Source organism: Centruroides vittatus, unplaced genomic scaffold, assembly GCF_030686945.1.
Source record: "Centruroides vittatus isolate TY-2023 unplaced genomic scaffold, ASM3068694v2 contig_943, whole genome shotgun sequence".
NCBI classification, from domain to species: Eukaryota; Metazoa; Arthropoda; class Arachnida; order Scorpiones; family Buthidae; genus Centruroides; species Centruroides vittatus.
In genome coordinates this window covers 372,215-390,832 of record NW_027122626.1, presented here as the reverse complement: position 1 = coordinate 390,832, position 18,618 = coordinate 372,215, and the positions used below count along the sequence as shown (strand labels likewise).

Below are 18,618 nucleotides of genomic sequence, written 5' to 3'. Positions count from 1 at the left end.
AAAACCGGCATGACGAGAGAGAGAAATTGTCGATTATCTTCTTCGTTAGGAGACTTTAAACAAACTTTGTAAAAAATCTTTAGGTTAGTATTACGACAAAGTTCTTTGTTAAAGTCTGGCTCGTTATTTACGCTTGTCGAGCGTTTCCTTTCAGACGTTTACGAGTATCTATCCGACTAATATTGAGAGCAACAGGAACTTATTTGCGCAGAAAACTTGCATAGATCGAAGCCATGCCATCCGTCCGGCTTGTACGGCGACCATCTGTAGGTAGATGTTGTAAACATGTCAACCTCTGTTGTCGTCTGTCGCCTATAGAAAATCGATGGCTCCTGTTGGCCGTATTGATTGCGATTGTCAACGGTATCTTTGTCGGAAGCGTCTCCAGTTCGACCATCTATACTTTAATGTTTCGCCCGTTGTTAGTTATTCCTTTGACGTGTTTGAAAATGCTCGTCGATTTCGACGTTATTTACAATCGATAAACGTGCGCTGCAGAGGTTATAAAAAATTATAATCTTGATATTATAGAAGGAGCATTAGAAGAGCGAATTCTGGAAGTGGCCAGACGTCTTGTTATTGCATGTAACCTGTTGATCAGGCACTCACGTTAGAGGATTCAGTAACCTAATATTTTTATGGATACGGAAATTCCATACCGCATCTTTGTATATTTTCATATTTCATCGTCGCATTGTATTTTTAATTCTTTCGCCTCCGATGTCTTGCTCCAGACGGAAATTTAAATTTATCGGTGTACTTAACCATTGAGGAACGGAGAGCCATTTTTGCTTTCGGAAACTTCGAGCTTGAAATATTTATAGACAGGTCGAAGAGTTTCATTTAGCGAGCGAGAGCGTATGCCAAGTAGATTTAAATATTACACAGTTTTCTGAATTGTTTTTAGCCTTCCGGCGTAGTAGGAACATCTGGTACTGCACGGTTAAACATCCAAGCCCACGCAAATGTTTCGAAGAATTGAGAGGGGAATAAAGCAGTTTCGTATACTCGAGAAAGAATTGGTCATGCTGGCATTTATAAAGAACCATTCCTCTACTTTGACAAAAGCCTTTGCCAAGAGTTGCGCCATCCGATCATTTACTGATAGAGATCGGCGAATTTTTGTTCACCGGCCTTATTCTACTCTCTTTTCCCAATTCGGCACATGGTTTACATTTTAAAAAGACGATGCTGAGATAGGATGAAACGTTACTCTGTCTCTCGGTTCGCATCTGACAGCTGTGACTGCGGTCAAACGAAAAGAAAACACTCCACTGCATTGCAGGAAGTTCTGCTAGACGACTAGCAGTATACAGATGGTGATTAATGACTGTACACACACACAGCTATCTGCTCGGTAATAGCAGCTCGTATTCTGGCGACAGAAATTACTGTTCACAAGAGCGGTTAGATCATCCCAACTGTAATCTTGGTATCAGCAAAGTGGTAAAGTTGCTGGTTTTCCACAACTCTACAAAATAAACGATGCTATTCAACATTATAGGGCGCTATCCCCTGACATTCGCCCACTTATATTGAATAGTATGTTATCGATACAGTAATTCAATGACAATACTAAAAGATCGTCCTATACTGGTTGTTTTCTCAATTATATCATGATATTATAGCTTTTTAGTTTAGATGTTACTAACAACAAATGACAAGCTAGCTGGATGATTCATGATGTTTTTGTTTTATTCCAAAACATTATGTTAGTGGTGAAAATACGATTGTTTATTGGCTGGTCTATTCGTTTTTATTGATATTAATTGACTGAATACAGAAAATAATGCCGTGCTACCATTATCAAATTACATTCATTATCTATCAATTATTATTTTCTTAATGGATTGCATTCTCCCCTACTAGGCTGTTGTAACAAGATCTTAGAATTCAAAAGAAAAATATTAAGTAATAATAATAATAATTTGATGGTTTGAGGTATTTTACACCATGGTTTAGGTTTCACCTATTCACACAGTCTGTAGTTGTCAAATAAATTTATTAATGGTTGACATATATAATTGCAGTGAGTGCAAAAAGAATTTGCTTTTCCCATATATCATTAGTTAAAATATTTTCTGTAAATTAAAGATTTTTATTGGATTTATTCAAAGTTATAAAATTTGTCATTACTTTTATCTGTTTTGCAGAATTTTATGCACTACACAACTGTTTGATATTATACTTTGTGGATTTTGTTTTTTATTTTAATGCATACATAAATCATATATTTGTATGTTATTACTAATAACAATTAACTTTATTTAACTGTAAACTGATAAAGTGCAGAACTGTCATTTATAACAGTTGTTTATTAAATCTGAAAGGATTCTCCACTTGTATAGTTATTTGAATTATAATTCAAATAACTATATATAATTAATGTTTTTTATAAACAATAAATTTTCACTTATTAATTACTACAGATCTTTTACCTATGATTCTCTCTTGTTTTTATTTTTAAAGAAAGAGTCTAAGTTGTCTTAAATGAGTTCAAAATAAATAACTTTTTAATTACAACAATTATAAATTAACAATGTCATATTAAATATAAGTTTATGTCATTTATAATTAAATTTAGTTTTATCTTAAACTCAAAAAAGAATCAATAAAATTACTGAGAAACATAATAAAGTTTTTCTAGTTTATTGAGAGTACATAAATTATTTTATCTCTGAAAACAGTAACAAAGAGGATTAAAGAAATGAATTAGTAATAATGTTTGATAAGTAAACCTCTGTTATCTTTTATTCCCTAGAGAGCAGCTTTAGCAGGTAAGGAAGCTTCCCAGTTGAAAGAACAACTAGCAGCTGCAAAACATTCTCTTCAACTTGCTGACCAAATCCAAAAGGCACCAGACATGGAACAAGCTGTAGACATTGTAACGAGGTCTTCCTTAGAAGTTGAATTAGCAGCTAAAGATAAAGAAGTAATTCATTTTATCAAATATAATTAATGTTTATTAGAAATCCATTGAATTCATTTTGTAAAAAATATTATAAAGTTAATTAATATCAATATTACTATTGTACTTAATTGATTTCTTTAAAAATATATGCAACGCAACATTTTGTGACAAATAATCATATTTTTGATACATTCAAACAAATATTCCAAAATGACAAATAGTTTTTAAAACTTTATAATATAAACAGAAAAAACTACAAAGATGAGAGGTTATTTTGCATATAATTGATAATTTTACAGACTTGATAGATTTGCCACTTTTCAACTGTGTCTGATAAAATATAAGAAAAATTCAAATATTAGCAGTTTAAAACATTTTATTAGAATAAAATTAATGCTTCAAATAAATGTTGAATCTTAATTTAATCTGCATATTTAACAATGTAGTAATGATTTCAAACAAAAAATCATTTCGATAAAATTAACATCATTAAATTATGGAAGGAATTTAGTCACTACAGTAACAATTTTTGATATTTGTTTAAAAAAATATTTAATTTTCAATATACATTATATTTAGTTTGAAATTACTATATGTAATTTGGAAAAAATATAATACTAAATTATATTTTTTATCATATATATAATATATACATACACACCATTTATGAGTGTATGTTTTTTTATTTATACATGATAATTAAAATAGATTTTCTTCTTTTGTAGATATCTCAATTAGTTGATGATATTCAAAGGCTACAATCTTCACTAAACAATTTAAAGGAAACTACAACTACTAAAGTAAGTTTTATGAAGTAATTTTCTGTATTATATAAAAAAAGAACTCTAATTAATAAACTTTAAAATATTTAATTTTTAATTCATTTCCTGTCATTTGATACAGTAATCCAAATCTTTAATATCAGAATACAAAATTATGCCTTTCAGAGAAGGAATGTTTTAATGTTTTTCTTAAAGCTAAATTTCTTTTGATATACACCATCAGTTTTTCCTCATAACACATTATCATTCTTTAAAAGATCAAGAGCTAATATAGTTCATTTTTATCTTTTAATTTGAAGTTTTCAGCTTTTATTTATATTCAAATAAATGTGTGTACAAATTATGGTTTTCATCTATTCTAAGAAATAGCATTAAGTGTTCCTTAACAGTATTTATTTTTTATTTAGCAATAAAAAGTATGAATTGTTTATATGAATCTTCATCCACTATCAATTTTAAATATTTTTCTCCTCTTTTATTAAATAAATAAAATTTATTAATTAAAAGTTTATGAAAGAATCGACAATAGAATTTTCACAGAAAAAGTTAGTCATTCTTCAAAAAATTTTAATTTGTTCAAGTTAAAAACTCTATATGATTTTTATTATAATTGTACTAGAAAAGTTTAGGATGAAAACAATACAATATTCTTGTGTCTACTTGAAAAATTAAGTAGGTAATATATCAATACATACTGTATTTCTTCATTATTTCTTATTTATTTTAGATTTTATATTTTAAATATGTCTAAAAAGGAAAGAAAGGAGCTGTGATATGCAAATGCACAGATTAAATTGGATATAAATAACTATATAAATTTTTCAGCTTCTCACATCTGAGACAGTCAGATGTGAATAACTTATAAGAAAATGGAAGAATTGATTGATAGTGAATTTTATAAAGATAGTCGTGAACAATGTATAGGAAGTCTAAAGATTGATTGATAGTAATTTTTAACGTGGAGATATATATACTGTATATATGAATAAGGTCTTTTATATTAAAGTTAGAAATTGAATATATAAATTAAATATATAATAAATCTATATTAAACACATATAATGATTATAAAAGAACTCTTTATTAGTTTTAGACAATATGAAATAATTATATGTTCAAAAATGTTACAAAATAGAAACGTATAATTTTATTTATATCAAATTAATGTGGAGTTAAGAAAAACTTTGTTACAGGAGGAGATACTTAATACAATAAAGATTATTAATATATATGGATGAGTAAAGAATAAATGAATACATATATATATATATATATGTATTCATTTATTTGTAATATAATAATACTGCATAACTGAGAAGCAAATGATTAATAATAACAAATAAAACTAATTTTTACACATTTTGCTTTCCTTCAGTGTATTAAAAAATATTACTATATTTTCTGGTAAATAACGTCTTTTATTTTAATATTTAAATAATTTTGATTCATTTATTTTATTTTATTCATTTTAGTTTATTGATGTCTTAATTAATAATATCTTACTAATCAATCTTTAATTTTACTTAATGTTTTTAATTTAAGAAACTCTGATAAGATTTCCTTCAATAAAAATTAACATTTGGATAATTTTCCAAGAAATTTTCTTCAATCAATATTTTAAAAACAATTAAGCATTTTTATAAATAATGTATAATCTAAAATTCATCCTTATTTAAGGAGAGTAGTTAAATTCAAACTTTAGCTTTTTGTTTTATAATATTAAGTTATTTGTAAATTGTTTGTATGATTATAAAAAATCTAAAAATTTATGCAATTCCAATATTTTTATTTACCTTAATATTTATTGAATTATTCAAACAAGTAATTATGAGTTTGTGTTTATATTAAATTCTGAATATGTTTGCTTTGAATAAATGATATTTTTATTACAAAAATAAATAAATTTAACATTCAGTAAAGTATCTTTAGCTGATAAAAAATTAAAATCTATTGTATAATTTCTATTAAATTCGTATTCTTAATTTCGAACTTGAAGGTTTAGAATTATTTTTACAAACTCCATTCAAAGCTAAATGTTTTTCTATTAAGACACAATATAAATTTTATTAAGTAATATATTAAAAGTAAAAATAATAATATTCTGTCTATTAAATCATTCATTAATATTGACACAATCAAAGAAATTTAATATATTTTTTTAAATGAATCTTAATATCATTTTTAGATTGCTCATTTAGAAGAAATGGTTACAGAAAAAGACAAAATTATTGAAGAAATGGAAAGCAAATTATTACGTCAGAATGATTATGATGAAATAAAAAGGGAACTCAGGTAAATTTAAATTTTATTGATAGAATTTATACTTAATTTTATCTCATTTATTTTGAAATTGTCTATTGTAATTGGTTATCAATGAAAATTTACAATAAAAAAAAAAAAAGAATTCAATTTTAATAAAGTAAATCCATTAAGGTAAAATATTTTAAATTTGATAAATTTTAAGTACTAAGAATAAACAATACATTACTAAGCATATTAAACAGAATAACAAATAATAATTAAGTGTACATTTATAAGATTTGAATTAAAAATGCAATTACAACATTTATTTGCAATTATTGATTATTATTCTAAAATTTAGAAGCATCAAATAATTATGCATACAAATTCATTATATATATTTTTTTTGCATTTATTGTCAAAACATTTAGTTTCTGTTATAAATTTACTTATTAATAATGGATTTCTGTATTTGAAATTTTACATAGAAAATGAGATTATAAATTTAAATTATAACTTATTTATCTAAAAATAATTTAATGATATGGGTATAAATTTTTTTATACCCATATTTTGTTTAATTAAAAACTGCTGAAAAAAAGGAAATTTTTTATATAACTAAAAACTATTAAAATAATATAAAGAACATAAAAAAAATAATGTAATTTAATATTGTACATTTCAAATAGAATAAAATTATAAATAATTAAAAATAATATGCTAAATTCATAAATATCTTTATATCTGTGTAAATCGAATTAAATGAAAATTTTCAATTAATAAATGAATTTCAATATGAATCTTTAACATTAAAAATATCATTAAAAAATCTGTTTATTTTTGTTGCTTTCAATATACAGTATTTTTCTTTTGTATATAAGATTCACTAAATAACAATTAAGTTAAATTTGCCACTTAAAACCAAGTGCAATAATTATTATATAATTATTTTATTTTGGTTAAATATATGAAGAGTTTATTCCAAAAACTTATTTATACTCAATTAGAAATTTCAATTCACTGACTGGATTCCATTAAGTTCAATTATCCAATTAAACACAGTTTGGTTTCTTAAAGAAATTCTTAGATAATTGAATTTGAAATTTGCTAATTATTTACATGAATAAGTTATTGCTGCTAGGTTATAAATTAAAGATTTTACATCTTTATTTTTAGCATGAAAATTAGTCTCTACCTTATAACCTGACACAATAATTTATTCATTTCAATAATTAACAAAAATTAAGTTGAAATGATTATATCAAATTATCTATATAATCAAATATGAATTTTTCAGTCCCGGTGTATTTTTTTTTATCGACTAACCTTTATCAATGTAATATGTGCTGTTACATGTATAAGGTTTAGAACAAACATAAATTACTTATAATTAAACACAATAGTGAGTTTTTTGTACAATACTTATATAAATAGTTTAAACAGATAATTCTATAAGAACATATTGCAAATATTCTGAAAATTTAGTTATGAAGTTCAAATTTTGTTTTTAAATTCCTTAGATCAAAAAAGTTTTTAAATAATGAAAATTATATTAAAACAGTACTGAAAATGATGCTCCTCTAGTAACAAATATTTAAATAATTACATAAAAAAATTTACAATTAAAATAATTGATGTGTCTTATATATTCAATTGTTTTATATTCTTAATGTGAAAATTACATTTATATACAAACTATTTATTATTTACGTAGATTGAGTAATTATATAATATTGTATAAAATAATACTAATACTGCAATAATACCATTTAGTACTTTCATTTTCTTAAAAAACTACTTTTTTATACTTTATACATTTTAAGTTTTAAATAATGCATACATTACAGTAAGAAGAACAAAATGATTTTTATCATTTTTTTTTAATCTCATACAGTTTAAAAATTTATTATATTATTTTAAGGGAATAGTCAGTATGGTATGAATTTTCATTAATTTTTATAATTTTTTTTATATTTAAAAGCCATAAAATTATATTGTCATTATTTTTTTACAGTGGTCACTTTAATTTATTAATGATATCAAATCAATTGTTCTTAATTATATTGTAAACAAACTAAAGATATTTATGAGATATTTAAATTTAGTATTATTCTGTTAGTTGTTTGTTTATTCTTTCAATTATAATTATAAATTTTTGCAAAATATGATTGTTATGGCTAAATATAAATTTATATTTAAATAATTTAATAAACTTTTAAATTTTTATATATTCATTTTAGACTTTTTATCATTGTTAGCCATAGTTTAAATACAATTTAAATTTATATATAAACTGTAGCTAATGATGATAAAAAGTCTAAAATAAATATAAAAATATAAAACTTTATCAAATTATTTCTTTGTTCAAGAATATAAAGATTATTTTATTTTAACTTTAATTCTTCTAATAATTTATTAAGTTTGAGTCAAATAATTTTATAATATTTCTTAAACTAAATATTATAAACTAATAGATATATATATATATATATACATACTGTTGGCAAATAATAATAATAATAATAATGCCATAATTTATTTTTGATCTCACTGATTTTTCTGCTCTGTGAACTAAAATTTAATGTGATCTTTATGCAATTTTTTAATTGATGTTTATTGTAACTATGATCATATAATGTTAAATATTATCAAATTTTAAGTACTATATAAATTTTAAATTGAACCAAACTGTAATTTCTGAAATGATAATTTTTATTTTCAGCATACTCAAATCAATGGAGTTTGGAACATCACAGACTTGGGGTAACTCTTCACCAGATGACCAGGGTGGAAATAATTTATCTGGAGAAACTAAATCTACTAAACCATTAGAAGTTTTACTTTTAGAAAAAACAAAATCACTTCAATCAGAGAATACTGCTTTAAAAATTAACAATGCAGATTCAGCAGGTAAAACTTTTAACATTATTTTTATATATTGTTTACTTTTTATTATATATCTGTTTAAAATCTTAATGTCATTTATTAAAACTTTTAATCATATTTTTGATTAATTTTCTCATTTAATATTGAATATTCAGCTTTAATATTTATTTTATTTTTTAATTTCCTTTGCTTACTATAAATAAAATTTTCTATAAAATGTAATCCTGTATAGCTTACACAAAATAATATGGAATGTGATTCTATAAAATAATTTTGCATGGCTTTGCTTCTGTGAACACACTTCAGAGGCTACTCAAGAAAGGTGTATGAACGCTGTTATATAAATTTCATATTATTTATTCTCTGATTCTGAAGCATGCTTTTTCTACATATTTTTATACTGTGTATTCCATTTACTTCACAACCCATTATGTATTTAAATATCCCTAACTTCTGGAATATTTTATTTGTTGTAAATAAGAAAATCTCTTTTAAACCCCAGTGGTTCTGCACCTTTCTTGCAGGAACACCTCTTTCTGTGGGGAATGCTTTTCCTCCTCCACTTCAAAACGTCGAGGCATTCAGCTCATTATTAGGTGAGGAGATCGTGTCCAGGTATGCGAAAACAGTGGCAAAAGAGGAATGTAATAGTTGCCCTGCTACCCCCAAATCTTGTGAGGACACCAGGTCCTCTGGAACGGAACTATCTACCACTAGCATCAAACCTCCAGTGGAGTCATCACCAAGTGCTAAAGACTCCCCAAATGAGGTTACATCACTAGAAAAGCTCCAAGAGTGCCTCAAACAAAATATAGACAAATATGCAAATGAAACTTTAAATACTTTGAGTATTTCCCGGTGTGTGCGAGAACTGCTAAGTGTTCATAACATTGGACAACGTTTATTTGCCAAGTTTATTCTTGGTTTATCCCAGGGAACTGTTAGTGAATTACTTTCAAAACCAAAACCATGGGATAAGTTGACAGAAAAAGGTCGAGACTCTTATAGAAAAATGCATGCATGGGCTTCAGATGAAACTTGTATATATATGCTGAAGACTTTAATACCACGAAAAGGTAAGGTATATATTTTAATAATTTAAAATGCATTTTACTATATTTAAATAACAAGCATAAGTTTAATATCACATATTTTAAAATTGTTCATTTATATCTGTTTAAAGTAAAATGCTCATCATGTGCCTTTTACTCAAAATACTCAAATATAAAGCTAATAATATATTTTTAAAAATTTAAAAACTCAAGCAATACTAATGAAATGTATTTTAAAATAAATTTAAAATAAAAATATAGTATAAATGAATTAGAATGAACTATCAGGAGATTTAAAAAATTATCAATAACTTTGAAATTTTAGCCAAATGTATGTATTAATAAGTCATTGAACATTAATATGAATTTATTTTTATTCACTAAACAAATTAAAAATAATTTATTTTTTAAAAGTTCACTAAACCTATCTTATTTTAAAATTCATTAAATTTACCATATTTTCTACAGAAAGTATTTTAATTAATCTTCTTTTTGTTATTTTATATTTTATTATTACAAACACTTTTCTGTGTATTTTTATAAATAAAGAAATAGATAGCTCCACAACTTGTAAATATATAATTTCCTTTATAATTAATTATATTATTATTTAATTCATATAAGTTGTATCATTATTCTATTTTTCTATTATTCCATTAATGATTCATTATTTTAGTGAATGAAAACAATAATTTTCTATTATTTCAAATATTTTTGAAAGAATCCATCCTTTATGACTTAAAACTCATTCATTTGTCATTAATTATAAAAATTTTCCAAAGTAATAAAATGAGATATAAAAGTCAAAACATTTCACTTAAAATATTATATATAAGGTTTCTGTGACAATTTTTCAATATATTTTTGATGATATTACACAATGAACAATGTATACAATTAATATAATTATATTTTTAGATTTTTAGGTAAATTTCAAATTTTTTGTAAATTTCCTTTATTGCGAATTTATATTTACAATAAGGGAAAGTTTTGATAAATATGAAATTGAATACACCTAACATAATTTATATTTTGTGTGTTAGTGTGTTGTTCTAAGAAACCATTTCATTTTTAAAAAATAAAATTAATCTATTCTCATAATAATAGTAAAAATACTATTATAAGACTGAAAATGTAGACATAAATCATAACTAATAATTTTTATTACAAATATTAAATTATACATTATATTAATATAAGTAACATCTTTCATAAAGCCACACCAACTGCTGTATAATATCTGGCCATATTCTGTCAATAATAATTATTATTGCTGAAATATAGCCTGGTAGTTGGTGTGACTTTATGGTAATAAATCATGTTTCGGAAGATGTTTATATTAACATCTTTTAGTTTTCTTCTCAAGCATAGAAGACATTCTTAAATATAAATTTATATTTAATTTTTAATTATATAACATATGTATTAAACATTATATTCATGCCTACCATATATATAATTTGCTAACATATTACTAACATTTATGTTCTAAGAAAAATATTTTATAACATAATATCAAATAATAAGTATTAACAGAAATTTGATATATCTGCAAAAATAATGTAATATGCTGTTCCTTAATGTCATGCATCTTGTAATTGTATGATTATCATAAATATAAAAAGAAGATAAGTTATTATTTATCTCAAAATAACCGGCTGTAGCTAATCATGCTTTTACAATCATTAAATGATTAAAGACTTGCAAAATTTTTTAATAGAAAGTAGAAAAAAAAATTTTTTTCTAAGAATCTCTTCTATGCTTGAAAAGAAAACTAAAAGATGTTAATATAAACATCTTCCGAAACCTGATTTATTACCATAAAGTCACACCAACTACCATATAATATCACGCTATATTTCAGCAATAATAATTATTATTGACAGAATATGGCCAGATATTATACAGCAGTTGGTGTGGCTTTATGAAAGCTGTTACTTATATTAATATAATGTATAATTTAATATTTGTAATAAAAATTATTAGTTATGATTTATGTCTACATTTTCATTTTCAAGATTTGGCCTTCCAAAAGATGGTACTTTTCGAATTTCCTGCCAAAGTACTAACACTAGAGCTGACAGTCAGCTTTTTAAAATAATTCTGTATATTTTTTAATACTTCTCAATAGATTGAATAAGTAAATGTAACACAAGTAGGGCCTACTGTAATAAATGAAAATAAAGCCTTATCCATTCTAAGATTCTACAGTATCCATCTACTTTACACTAAAAAAAATTAGAAAGCAAAATTTTTCAAATTTACTTTGAATAATTTTTTGTTTTTACAATATCAAACAGAATAATTTACAGGAACTGCTCAAAAATATTTTGAGCAGTTCAAAAGCATGTTCCTGCTTTTGAACCTCTTGCATTTTGAGCAGTTCTTGTACTGAAGTGATAAACCTAAAATATTGGCATGGAGTTTCTTTATATATGTAGATTTTTTCTGACATATACAGGATGTAAATAATACTGATGAAGAAAATGTTGTAACCACAATTCATATTTAATTAATTTTTTCTTTACATTTTAACATATAAACATAGACCAAATATATTAATACTATTATTGAATTTATAAAATTATATAACTAGAGTAATACAGCAGTATTACCAGATTACAGTAATGAAATGTAAAGTATTTATTTATTTTATATAATATACATATATACTTGTTAATACATGTGAATAAACTCTTTTAATATAATTTTAATAATAAACTCTGATTTAAAAAAATAATTTAAACTGCAGAATATAAATTCAAACATTAAACAAAATTTTTTAAGGATAAATATATGTTGAATAATTGATATGATAATCACAAAATAAAATTACTTCTATAAGTATTTTTACTTTTATAATAAATTTTAAGAAAAAAAATTTCTTGTTTAAAGCATTTTAGAAATAAAAACTTGTTTTTGTAGAACTGGAGACACTCAAGTTTTAGCTTATTTTGTTTTTAAGATAAATATTTAAAAAGATTACAGTTTATGTAAAAGTAGATATAAAAATCATTTTGTAGTAAAATACTAGAAATGAGAAATACTTCAGTTTTAATTAAGTCAGTAATTCCAAAATTGGCAATATGTGAAGTTATAACTTATGAAAATCATTTCACGTTTACTGAGATGTCTTTTATCATATAAAACATTTTCTAAATTTATATATATGTGTATTAAATGGATTTATTTGTTTTTCTGTAACAAGTATTTCAGACTTGCTAACACAACGTAACAACATTAGAAAGTTGAATAGATACATTACAACATTTAGTTTTTGCATTAACAAGTAAAAATTTATAATTATTTAAGAGATTTGAATAAAAAACACTTTCATGATCATACTTAATATTTATTTCACTTTTTCATTTTTCCTTGTATCAAGTGTAAATAATAATTATTAATCTAAAGCAAGAATGTTAACTATTAACTGTATATGTATATTTTTAATATATATTAAAAAAATATACACATATAAAACTGTTTTTATTTGAAAAAGTTTTTTTTTTTAACAAAAGAGTGAAGACTACAAAAATTGATGAAACTCAAAAATTTAAATTATATATACTGTTTAATTTAGTTTATCAATCTTTAGTTTATTACTTCTGTTGTACAATTCTTTGCTGAATTTTAAGATTATTCTGTTTAATTTATCTTGGAAAGATAAGAAATTTTTAAATTAAAATTTGATCTCATTTTTATCTAATCTGATAATCATTATTATAACATGATATAATATTATGACTCAATATGTGAATAAGAAATAATTCATATCCTATATCTTCTGAAAAAAAGGATACTGTTTTTATTAAATAATGGTTTCCTCTTCAAGGTTAATTGTGAAATGTTTTATAACCAATTCTGACAACATGATGTAATTCAATTAATTTATTAACAATTCTATTGATACTCAAGTACAAATAATACCAAAAGAAAAAGAAAAAGAAAAGTTCCTAGTAGAGTTGATTGAAAAATATTATTGTTAATTCACTACTAATATTTATCATTTTTATATTAAAAATTTCTGTATTCAGGATTAAAAAAATGTTTGTCCTAGTAATCATTTCACAATTATTGATGATTATTATTGAAGTATTAAATATTTTGTTAATCTTTCTAATTCTTAAAAATAATATTAAATATTATTTATTAAGGAGACAAATCCTCCTACCTCCTTGTAACAAGTTAAATCTTAAATACAATAAATTTATTTGTTTGTTTGATAAAAAAAAACAACAACATTAAATATAAAACTGTTATTACTATTATTATTAAGAGTAAAAATACATGTGAAAATTATGTATACATATATGTATATTTTATCAAAGTGCCTTTATTATTTTAGTACTATGTAATTACGTTACGATAATGCATCATGACATTTCAAAAATTGATAAATCTGTCCTCAAAATAGAAAAATCTAACCTATATTTTATTTACAAAAGATCTTGATTTTTCAGAGATAATTACATTGTTTCAAAAATAAAATGTAGGAATTTCCAAATATAAAATAAGAAGTTAAAAGAAAAACAAATTTAAAATAATAAAGTCTGACTAAAATTAAAATGTAAGAAAAATCAATTCATAATGAATATTTTTTTATCATCTCTTCATTTTATACATTAACTTGAATTTTTTATTAGCAAAAAATAATTGGATAATGTATATCCAATGAATTTATTTCAGAGTATATTTTTATGATATTATTTTATAAAGTGTAATTAATAATTTAATAGTTTCATTAATATTTCCATGTCAAATATGATAATTTGCATTTTTCAATTCACTTTTTTTTTTATTATTGCTTTATATTTGAGTAATTATATTTTATATAATTTATAAAATTTTTAATTAAAAAATTTAATTTTGTATACATGAAAACTTGCAATTCATTTATATGACAAACTGTCAATTATTTATTTTTAATTATTGATAGTTCGTTATGTCAGTGTTTAATTATATATGAAAATTGCATATGATACAAAATTAATTTTTATTCGAAAATTAGTGTTAAGCATTAATTTTAGAATATAGTTAATATATTCTGTAAAAAAAAACTACATTTTTGTAAAACTTACAGTTTATTTTACAATTTTTTTTCTTAACATCATTTATATATTATGTATAAGTTAGTATGGACAATTTTATATACTGTAGATTAAAAATCATTTTTGTGTTGCTTGCAAAAAAAGTTCAAAATTATGTAACAAATAACAAAAGTTAATGTAAAAAATATATTAAATTATGCAAACATATTATAAAAATTATAATTAAAGTAAATAATGAGAATTAATGAAAATGATTTAAAATATATCATGACATTTTTTTTGAACTTTTTCTGAATGTATTCTGTTCAACTTGACATTTGCTTTGATATATTTGATGATATTTTTGATGGCCATTTTGATGTTAATCTTTATTGAATTAATATTTTTGGATGGTTGCCATAAGATGTCTCCAAAGTGAAGAGAAATGGATCTGTTGAACTGAGGAATATTTTCAAAATTTTTTGCAAGCAACATTCTGATGAAATTCCATCCTTAAAAGACATTCCAATCTGGAAAGGTAAATGATTTGAAAGATTGATAAAACAAAATGCACAAAGAAACTATTCATGATATATTAACATATTTAACTTTTTTTCTTTTGGTTAGCTAGTGATACTTCAGAATCAGCTTACAACTGTTTTGTTAGTATCTTGTTTTTTGAGTGTACAAAATAAAAATAAAAATTTCAATTTTAAAAATTATGTAATTTAATAATTTTATCATCTGGTATATGAATTAATAATTGCTTTTAGCATTTTTGTTGAAAAAACTTTTCAAATAAATCATACAAAACTTTAGTTGAAATTCCAAAATTTAACAAATTTGAAAATTAATTCTTTGTTACAAATTTTTAAAATATACAATAAAGTCTAAAGAATAATTTTTTAAATATCTCTTACTATTCAATTGTTAATCTAAAAATTGTTTTAAGTGATAACATGTTCAGATAATTTATTATTATTTAGATGCTCACTGCATAAAAATTATCAAAATTTCTGAAATATTCATGTTTGAAAATTTAAATAATAGTGAATCTTTCTGAGGAATTAAATAATGATTAAGAAGGTAATTATTATAAGATAATTCAAAGCATTTCTAAAAAACATTTCTTATCACTTTTTGGATGTATCTTCAGAAATTAATCTATTTCAATAAAGATATTTTGTGATTTTTTTATTAATTATTATTTAAATAAAACCAAGCAACTTTAAAATTGATTTGAGATGTAATATTTTAATTACAATTTTTAACATGAAGTACTTAATAATATATTTTATATCAGCAATAACAATTTTTAGCAATAAGTAATTTATTCTGAGTAATTATAATGCTGATTGAAATATTAAAATACTGATAACTTATTAATAAGAAAAATTCTTTAACAGGCAAAGAATCAGGAGTTTCTTCTTATAAACAAGAAGATGCTGCTGCAGAAGAAAGGATAGCACAAATATTAAATGAAGCTCAAATGGCAATGAATAACAAATCTAGTAAAAGCCCATTGCACAATGGTATAGTCAGCTGCAATGTAGATATAAAACCTGGATCTGAAAAAAATGGGGATGACTGTAGAGGGGAAGGTGGGGGTTCAGGGACAGAAGGGGGAGGAGGGAGAAGGACTCCTTATAACAATCATAATTATATACATAACAATCACAATTTTAAAGACTGTTCATCTAGACGCTCGAGGAAATATGAAAATGATGATATTCCACAAGAAATGGTTGCAAGAATATATCAAGAAGAACTGGCGAAATTGATGGGTCAACGGGTAGAAGAAGGTTTTCGTCAGTCACGGGATCAGTATGAAAGAACTCAGGACGAAATTAGACAAGCACTCAGTATTTATCATCAAGAATTATCTAGACTTACTCAATTAGGATCTGTCACATCAGCTAATTCCTATAGTAGGTACAATAATATAACTGCTGGTGGATTAGTGAATGGTTCTACTTGCACTTTTCCAGGCTTATCAATTCGTGTTCCATCAGGTTCAACGAGAGAAGATGGTCCAATCGATGCAACTGTACAATCAAGAAATCGTCAGGAGCAGAAAAATGCCGGAAGTGTAGATTCGGACAACTTAAGACATCACGGAAGTGCCTTCTCTTTAGTGCGGCCAAAAGCAGAGCCAAGCACGGGCAGTGTCAAATCATTTGTACGCAATTCAACACCATCTCCCACACCACCTCTCCTGCCACTTTCAGAATCGCCTGCTGGAGGTGAGGACTTGACTTCTTCAGCATCACCACTTCAGCGTATGCAGTCTATCACTAACTCCCTATTGTCACAATCTTCAGTGCCCAATCTTCCAACACCACCTCAACGACCAGCCAAAGCAGTATTGCCACCTATCACTCAACAACAATTTGACCAATATAATAATCTGAATACTGAAGATATTGTAAAAAAGGTAATAATTATATTATAAATTAAATTAATATATTATTTATTGCTATATAAATTTTTTATCTCATTTTTTTTCTTCCTATGTTCACCATTAGTACAATATTTACAGTTTCATATAAATTACAGTAATTATACTTTAATATTTTCAAGTTTTATATTTTAAAATCTTACATTGAGTTTTACATTTTTATGTCATCATAAAATTTAATAGAAATGAAAGATTCAATATTATAGTAATAACTGATGCAATTTTCTTCTTGTAATTAAATTTATATTTATTATGAAAAATTTTAATCTAAAACAATTAATTAAAAATGAATCTGTTAGTATTTTGTAAATCTGATTTGTGAAATAAAATTAAGGATTCCTCCTCTTATAACTTGCAGCTTTCTCCAAAGCATACAACTTTAGCAGAGAAGCATATGTTAAGGAGTAAAAATAAATTTTCATTTTAATATAAAGGTGGTTCAAAAGTAGTGGATAAAACTTTACGGGGGGTGATCAATTATTCAATTCATGATAAAAAATGTCAATACACTCCTGTTCAGTTATCAAAGATAATTAAGTTACAGGAAAAAAAATCTTTACATCAAATCATTCACAATTTTAAGTTTAGTTAGTGCTAAAAAACAATAAAAATAAGTAAATTGACTGCTCTCATATTTGTAAAAGTGTTAATTTTGTATTCGGTAACACTCAGTATTGTAGGTAGTATTACACAAATAGTAACATTTCTTGTTTTCAAAAACATTCATGTTTGAAAAATGACTTTGAAATTAAATGATGAATTTAAACTGATAGTTAACTAAACATAATCAATTTCTAAACTAATAAATAGTGGTAATTTTTACTTGTTAATGTTGAAATAGTAAACTGATTTGAAATAAAGGTTTTTCTTTGTAATTTGGTTATCTTTGAGAATTGGATACGAGTATATTAACATTTTTTACTGTAAAATGAATAGTTGATTACCTCATGTATTACTGCTTATTGCAAAGACCTTTCATATTTATTCCCTAGTATATTCTGTTCTATCAATATTATACGTTTACAAACAATATTAATGGATCCTGTAAACAATAGTGTGTTCACAAACAAAACATACTATCAGATTATAATTCCAATTGACAAAAAGTGAGTTCAATTAAGAAAGTTATAAATTATTCACTTTTATATGAATTTTGAAATTTTGTGAAATATGTTGTAAGATTTTTTAAAATTTTACAACAAATCTATTGTCTCAAAAATGTGTGAAATAACAGTTAAATGAAATTCTTTATGTGTACTGT

At 23.8% G+C, this 18,618-nt stretch overlaps 1 protein-coding gene across 16 annotated transcripts in view; it reads left to right on the top strand.

The window, feature by feature from the left end:
- LOC136985016 (homeobox protein cut-like 1) overlaps nt 1–18,618 on the top strand; it is a 223,805-nt gene that overhangs the window by 144,266 nt on the left and 60,921 nt on the right. For 14 of the 16 annotated variants that reach the window (XM_067282196.1, XM_067282194.1, XM_067282181.1 and 11 more), the window contains 7 exons: nt 2,762–2,932; nt 3,637–3,711; nt 5,879–5,985; nt 8,657–8,844; nt 9,345–9,896; nt 15,324–15,437; nt 16,306–17,333. In XM_067282196.1, the coding sequence (XP_067138297.1) occupies nt 2,762–2,932; nt 3,637–3,711; nt 5,879–5,985; nt 8,657–8,844; nt 9,345–9,896; nt 15,324–15,437; nt 16,306–17,333 (2,235 nt within the window). The remainder of the gene's footprint in view (nt 1–2,761; nt 2,933–3,636; nt 3,712–5,878; nt 5,986–8,656; nt 8,845–9,344; nt 9,897–15,323; nt 15,438–16,305; nt 17,334–18,618) is intronic. The other 2 variants (XM_067282183.1, XM_067282185.1) reach the window with 2 other exon arrangements.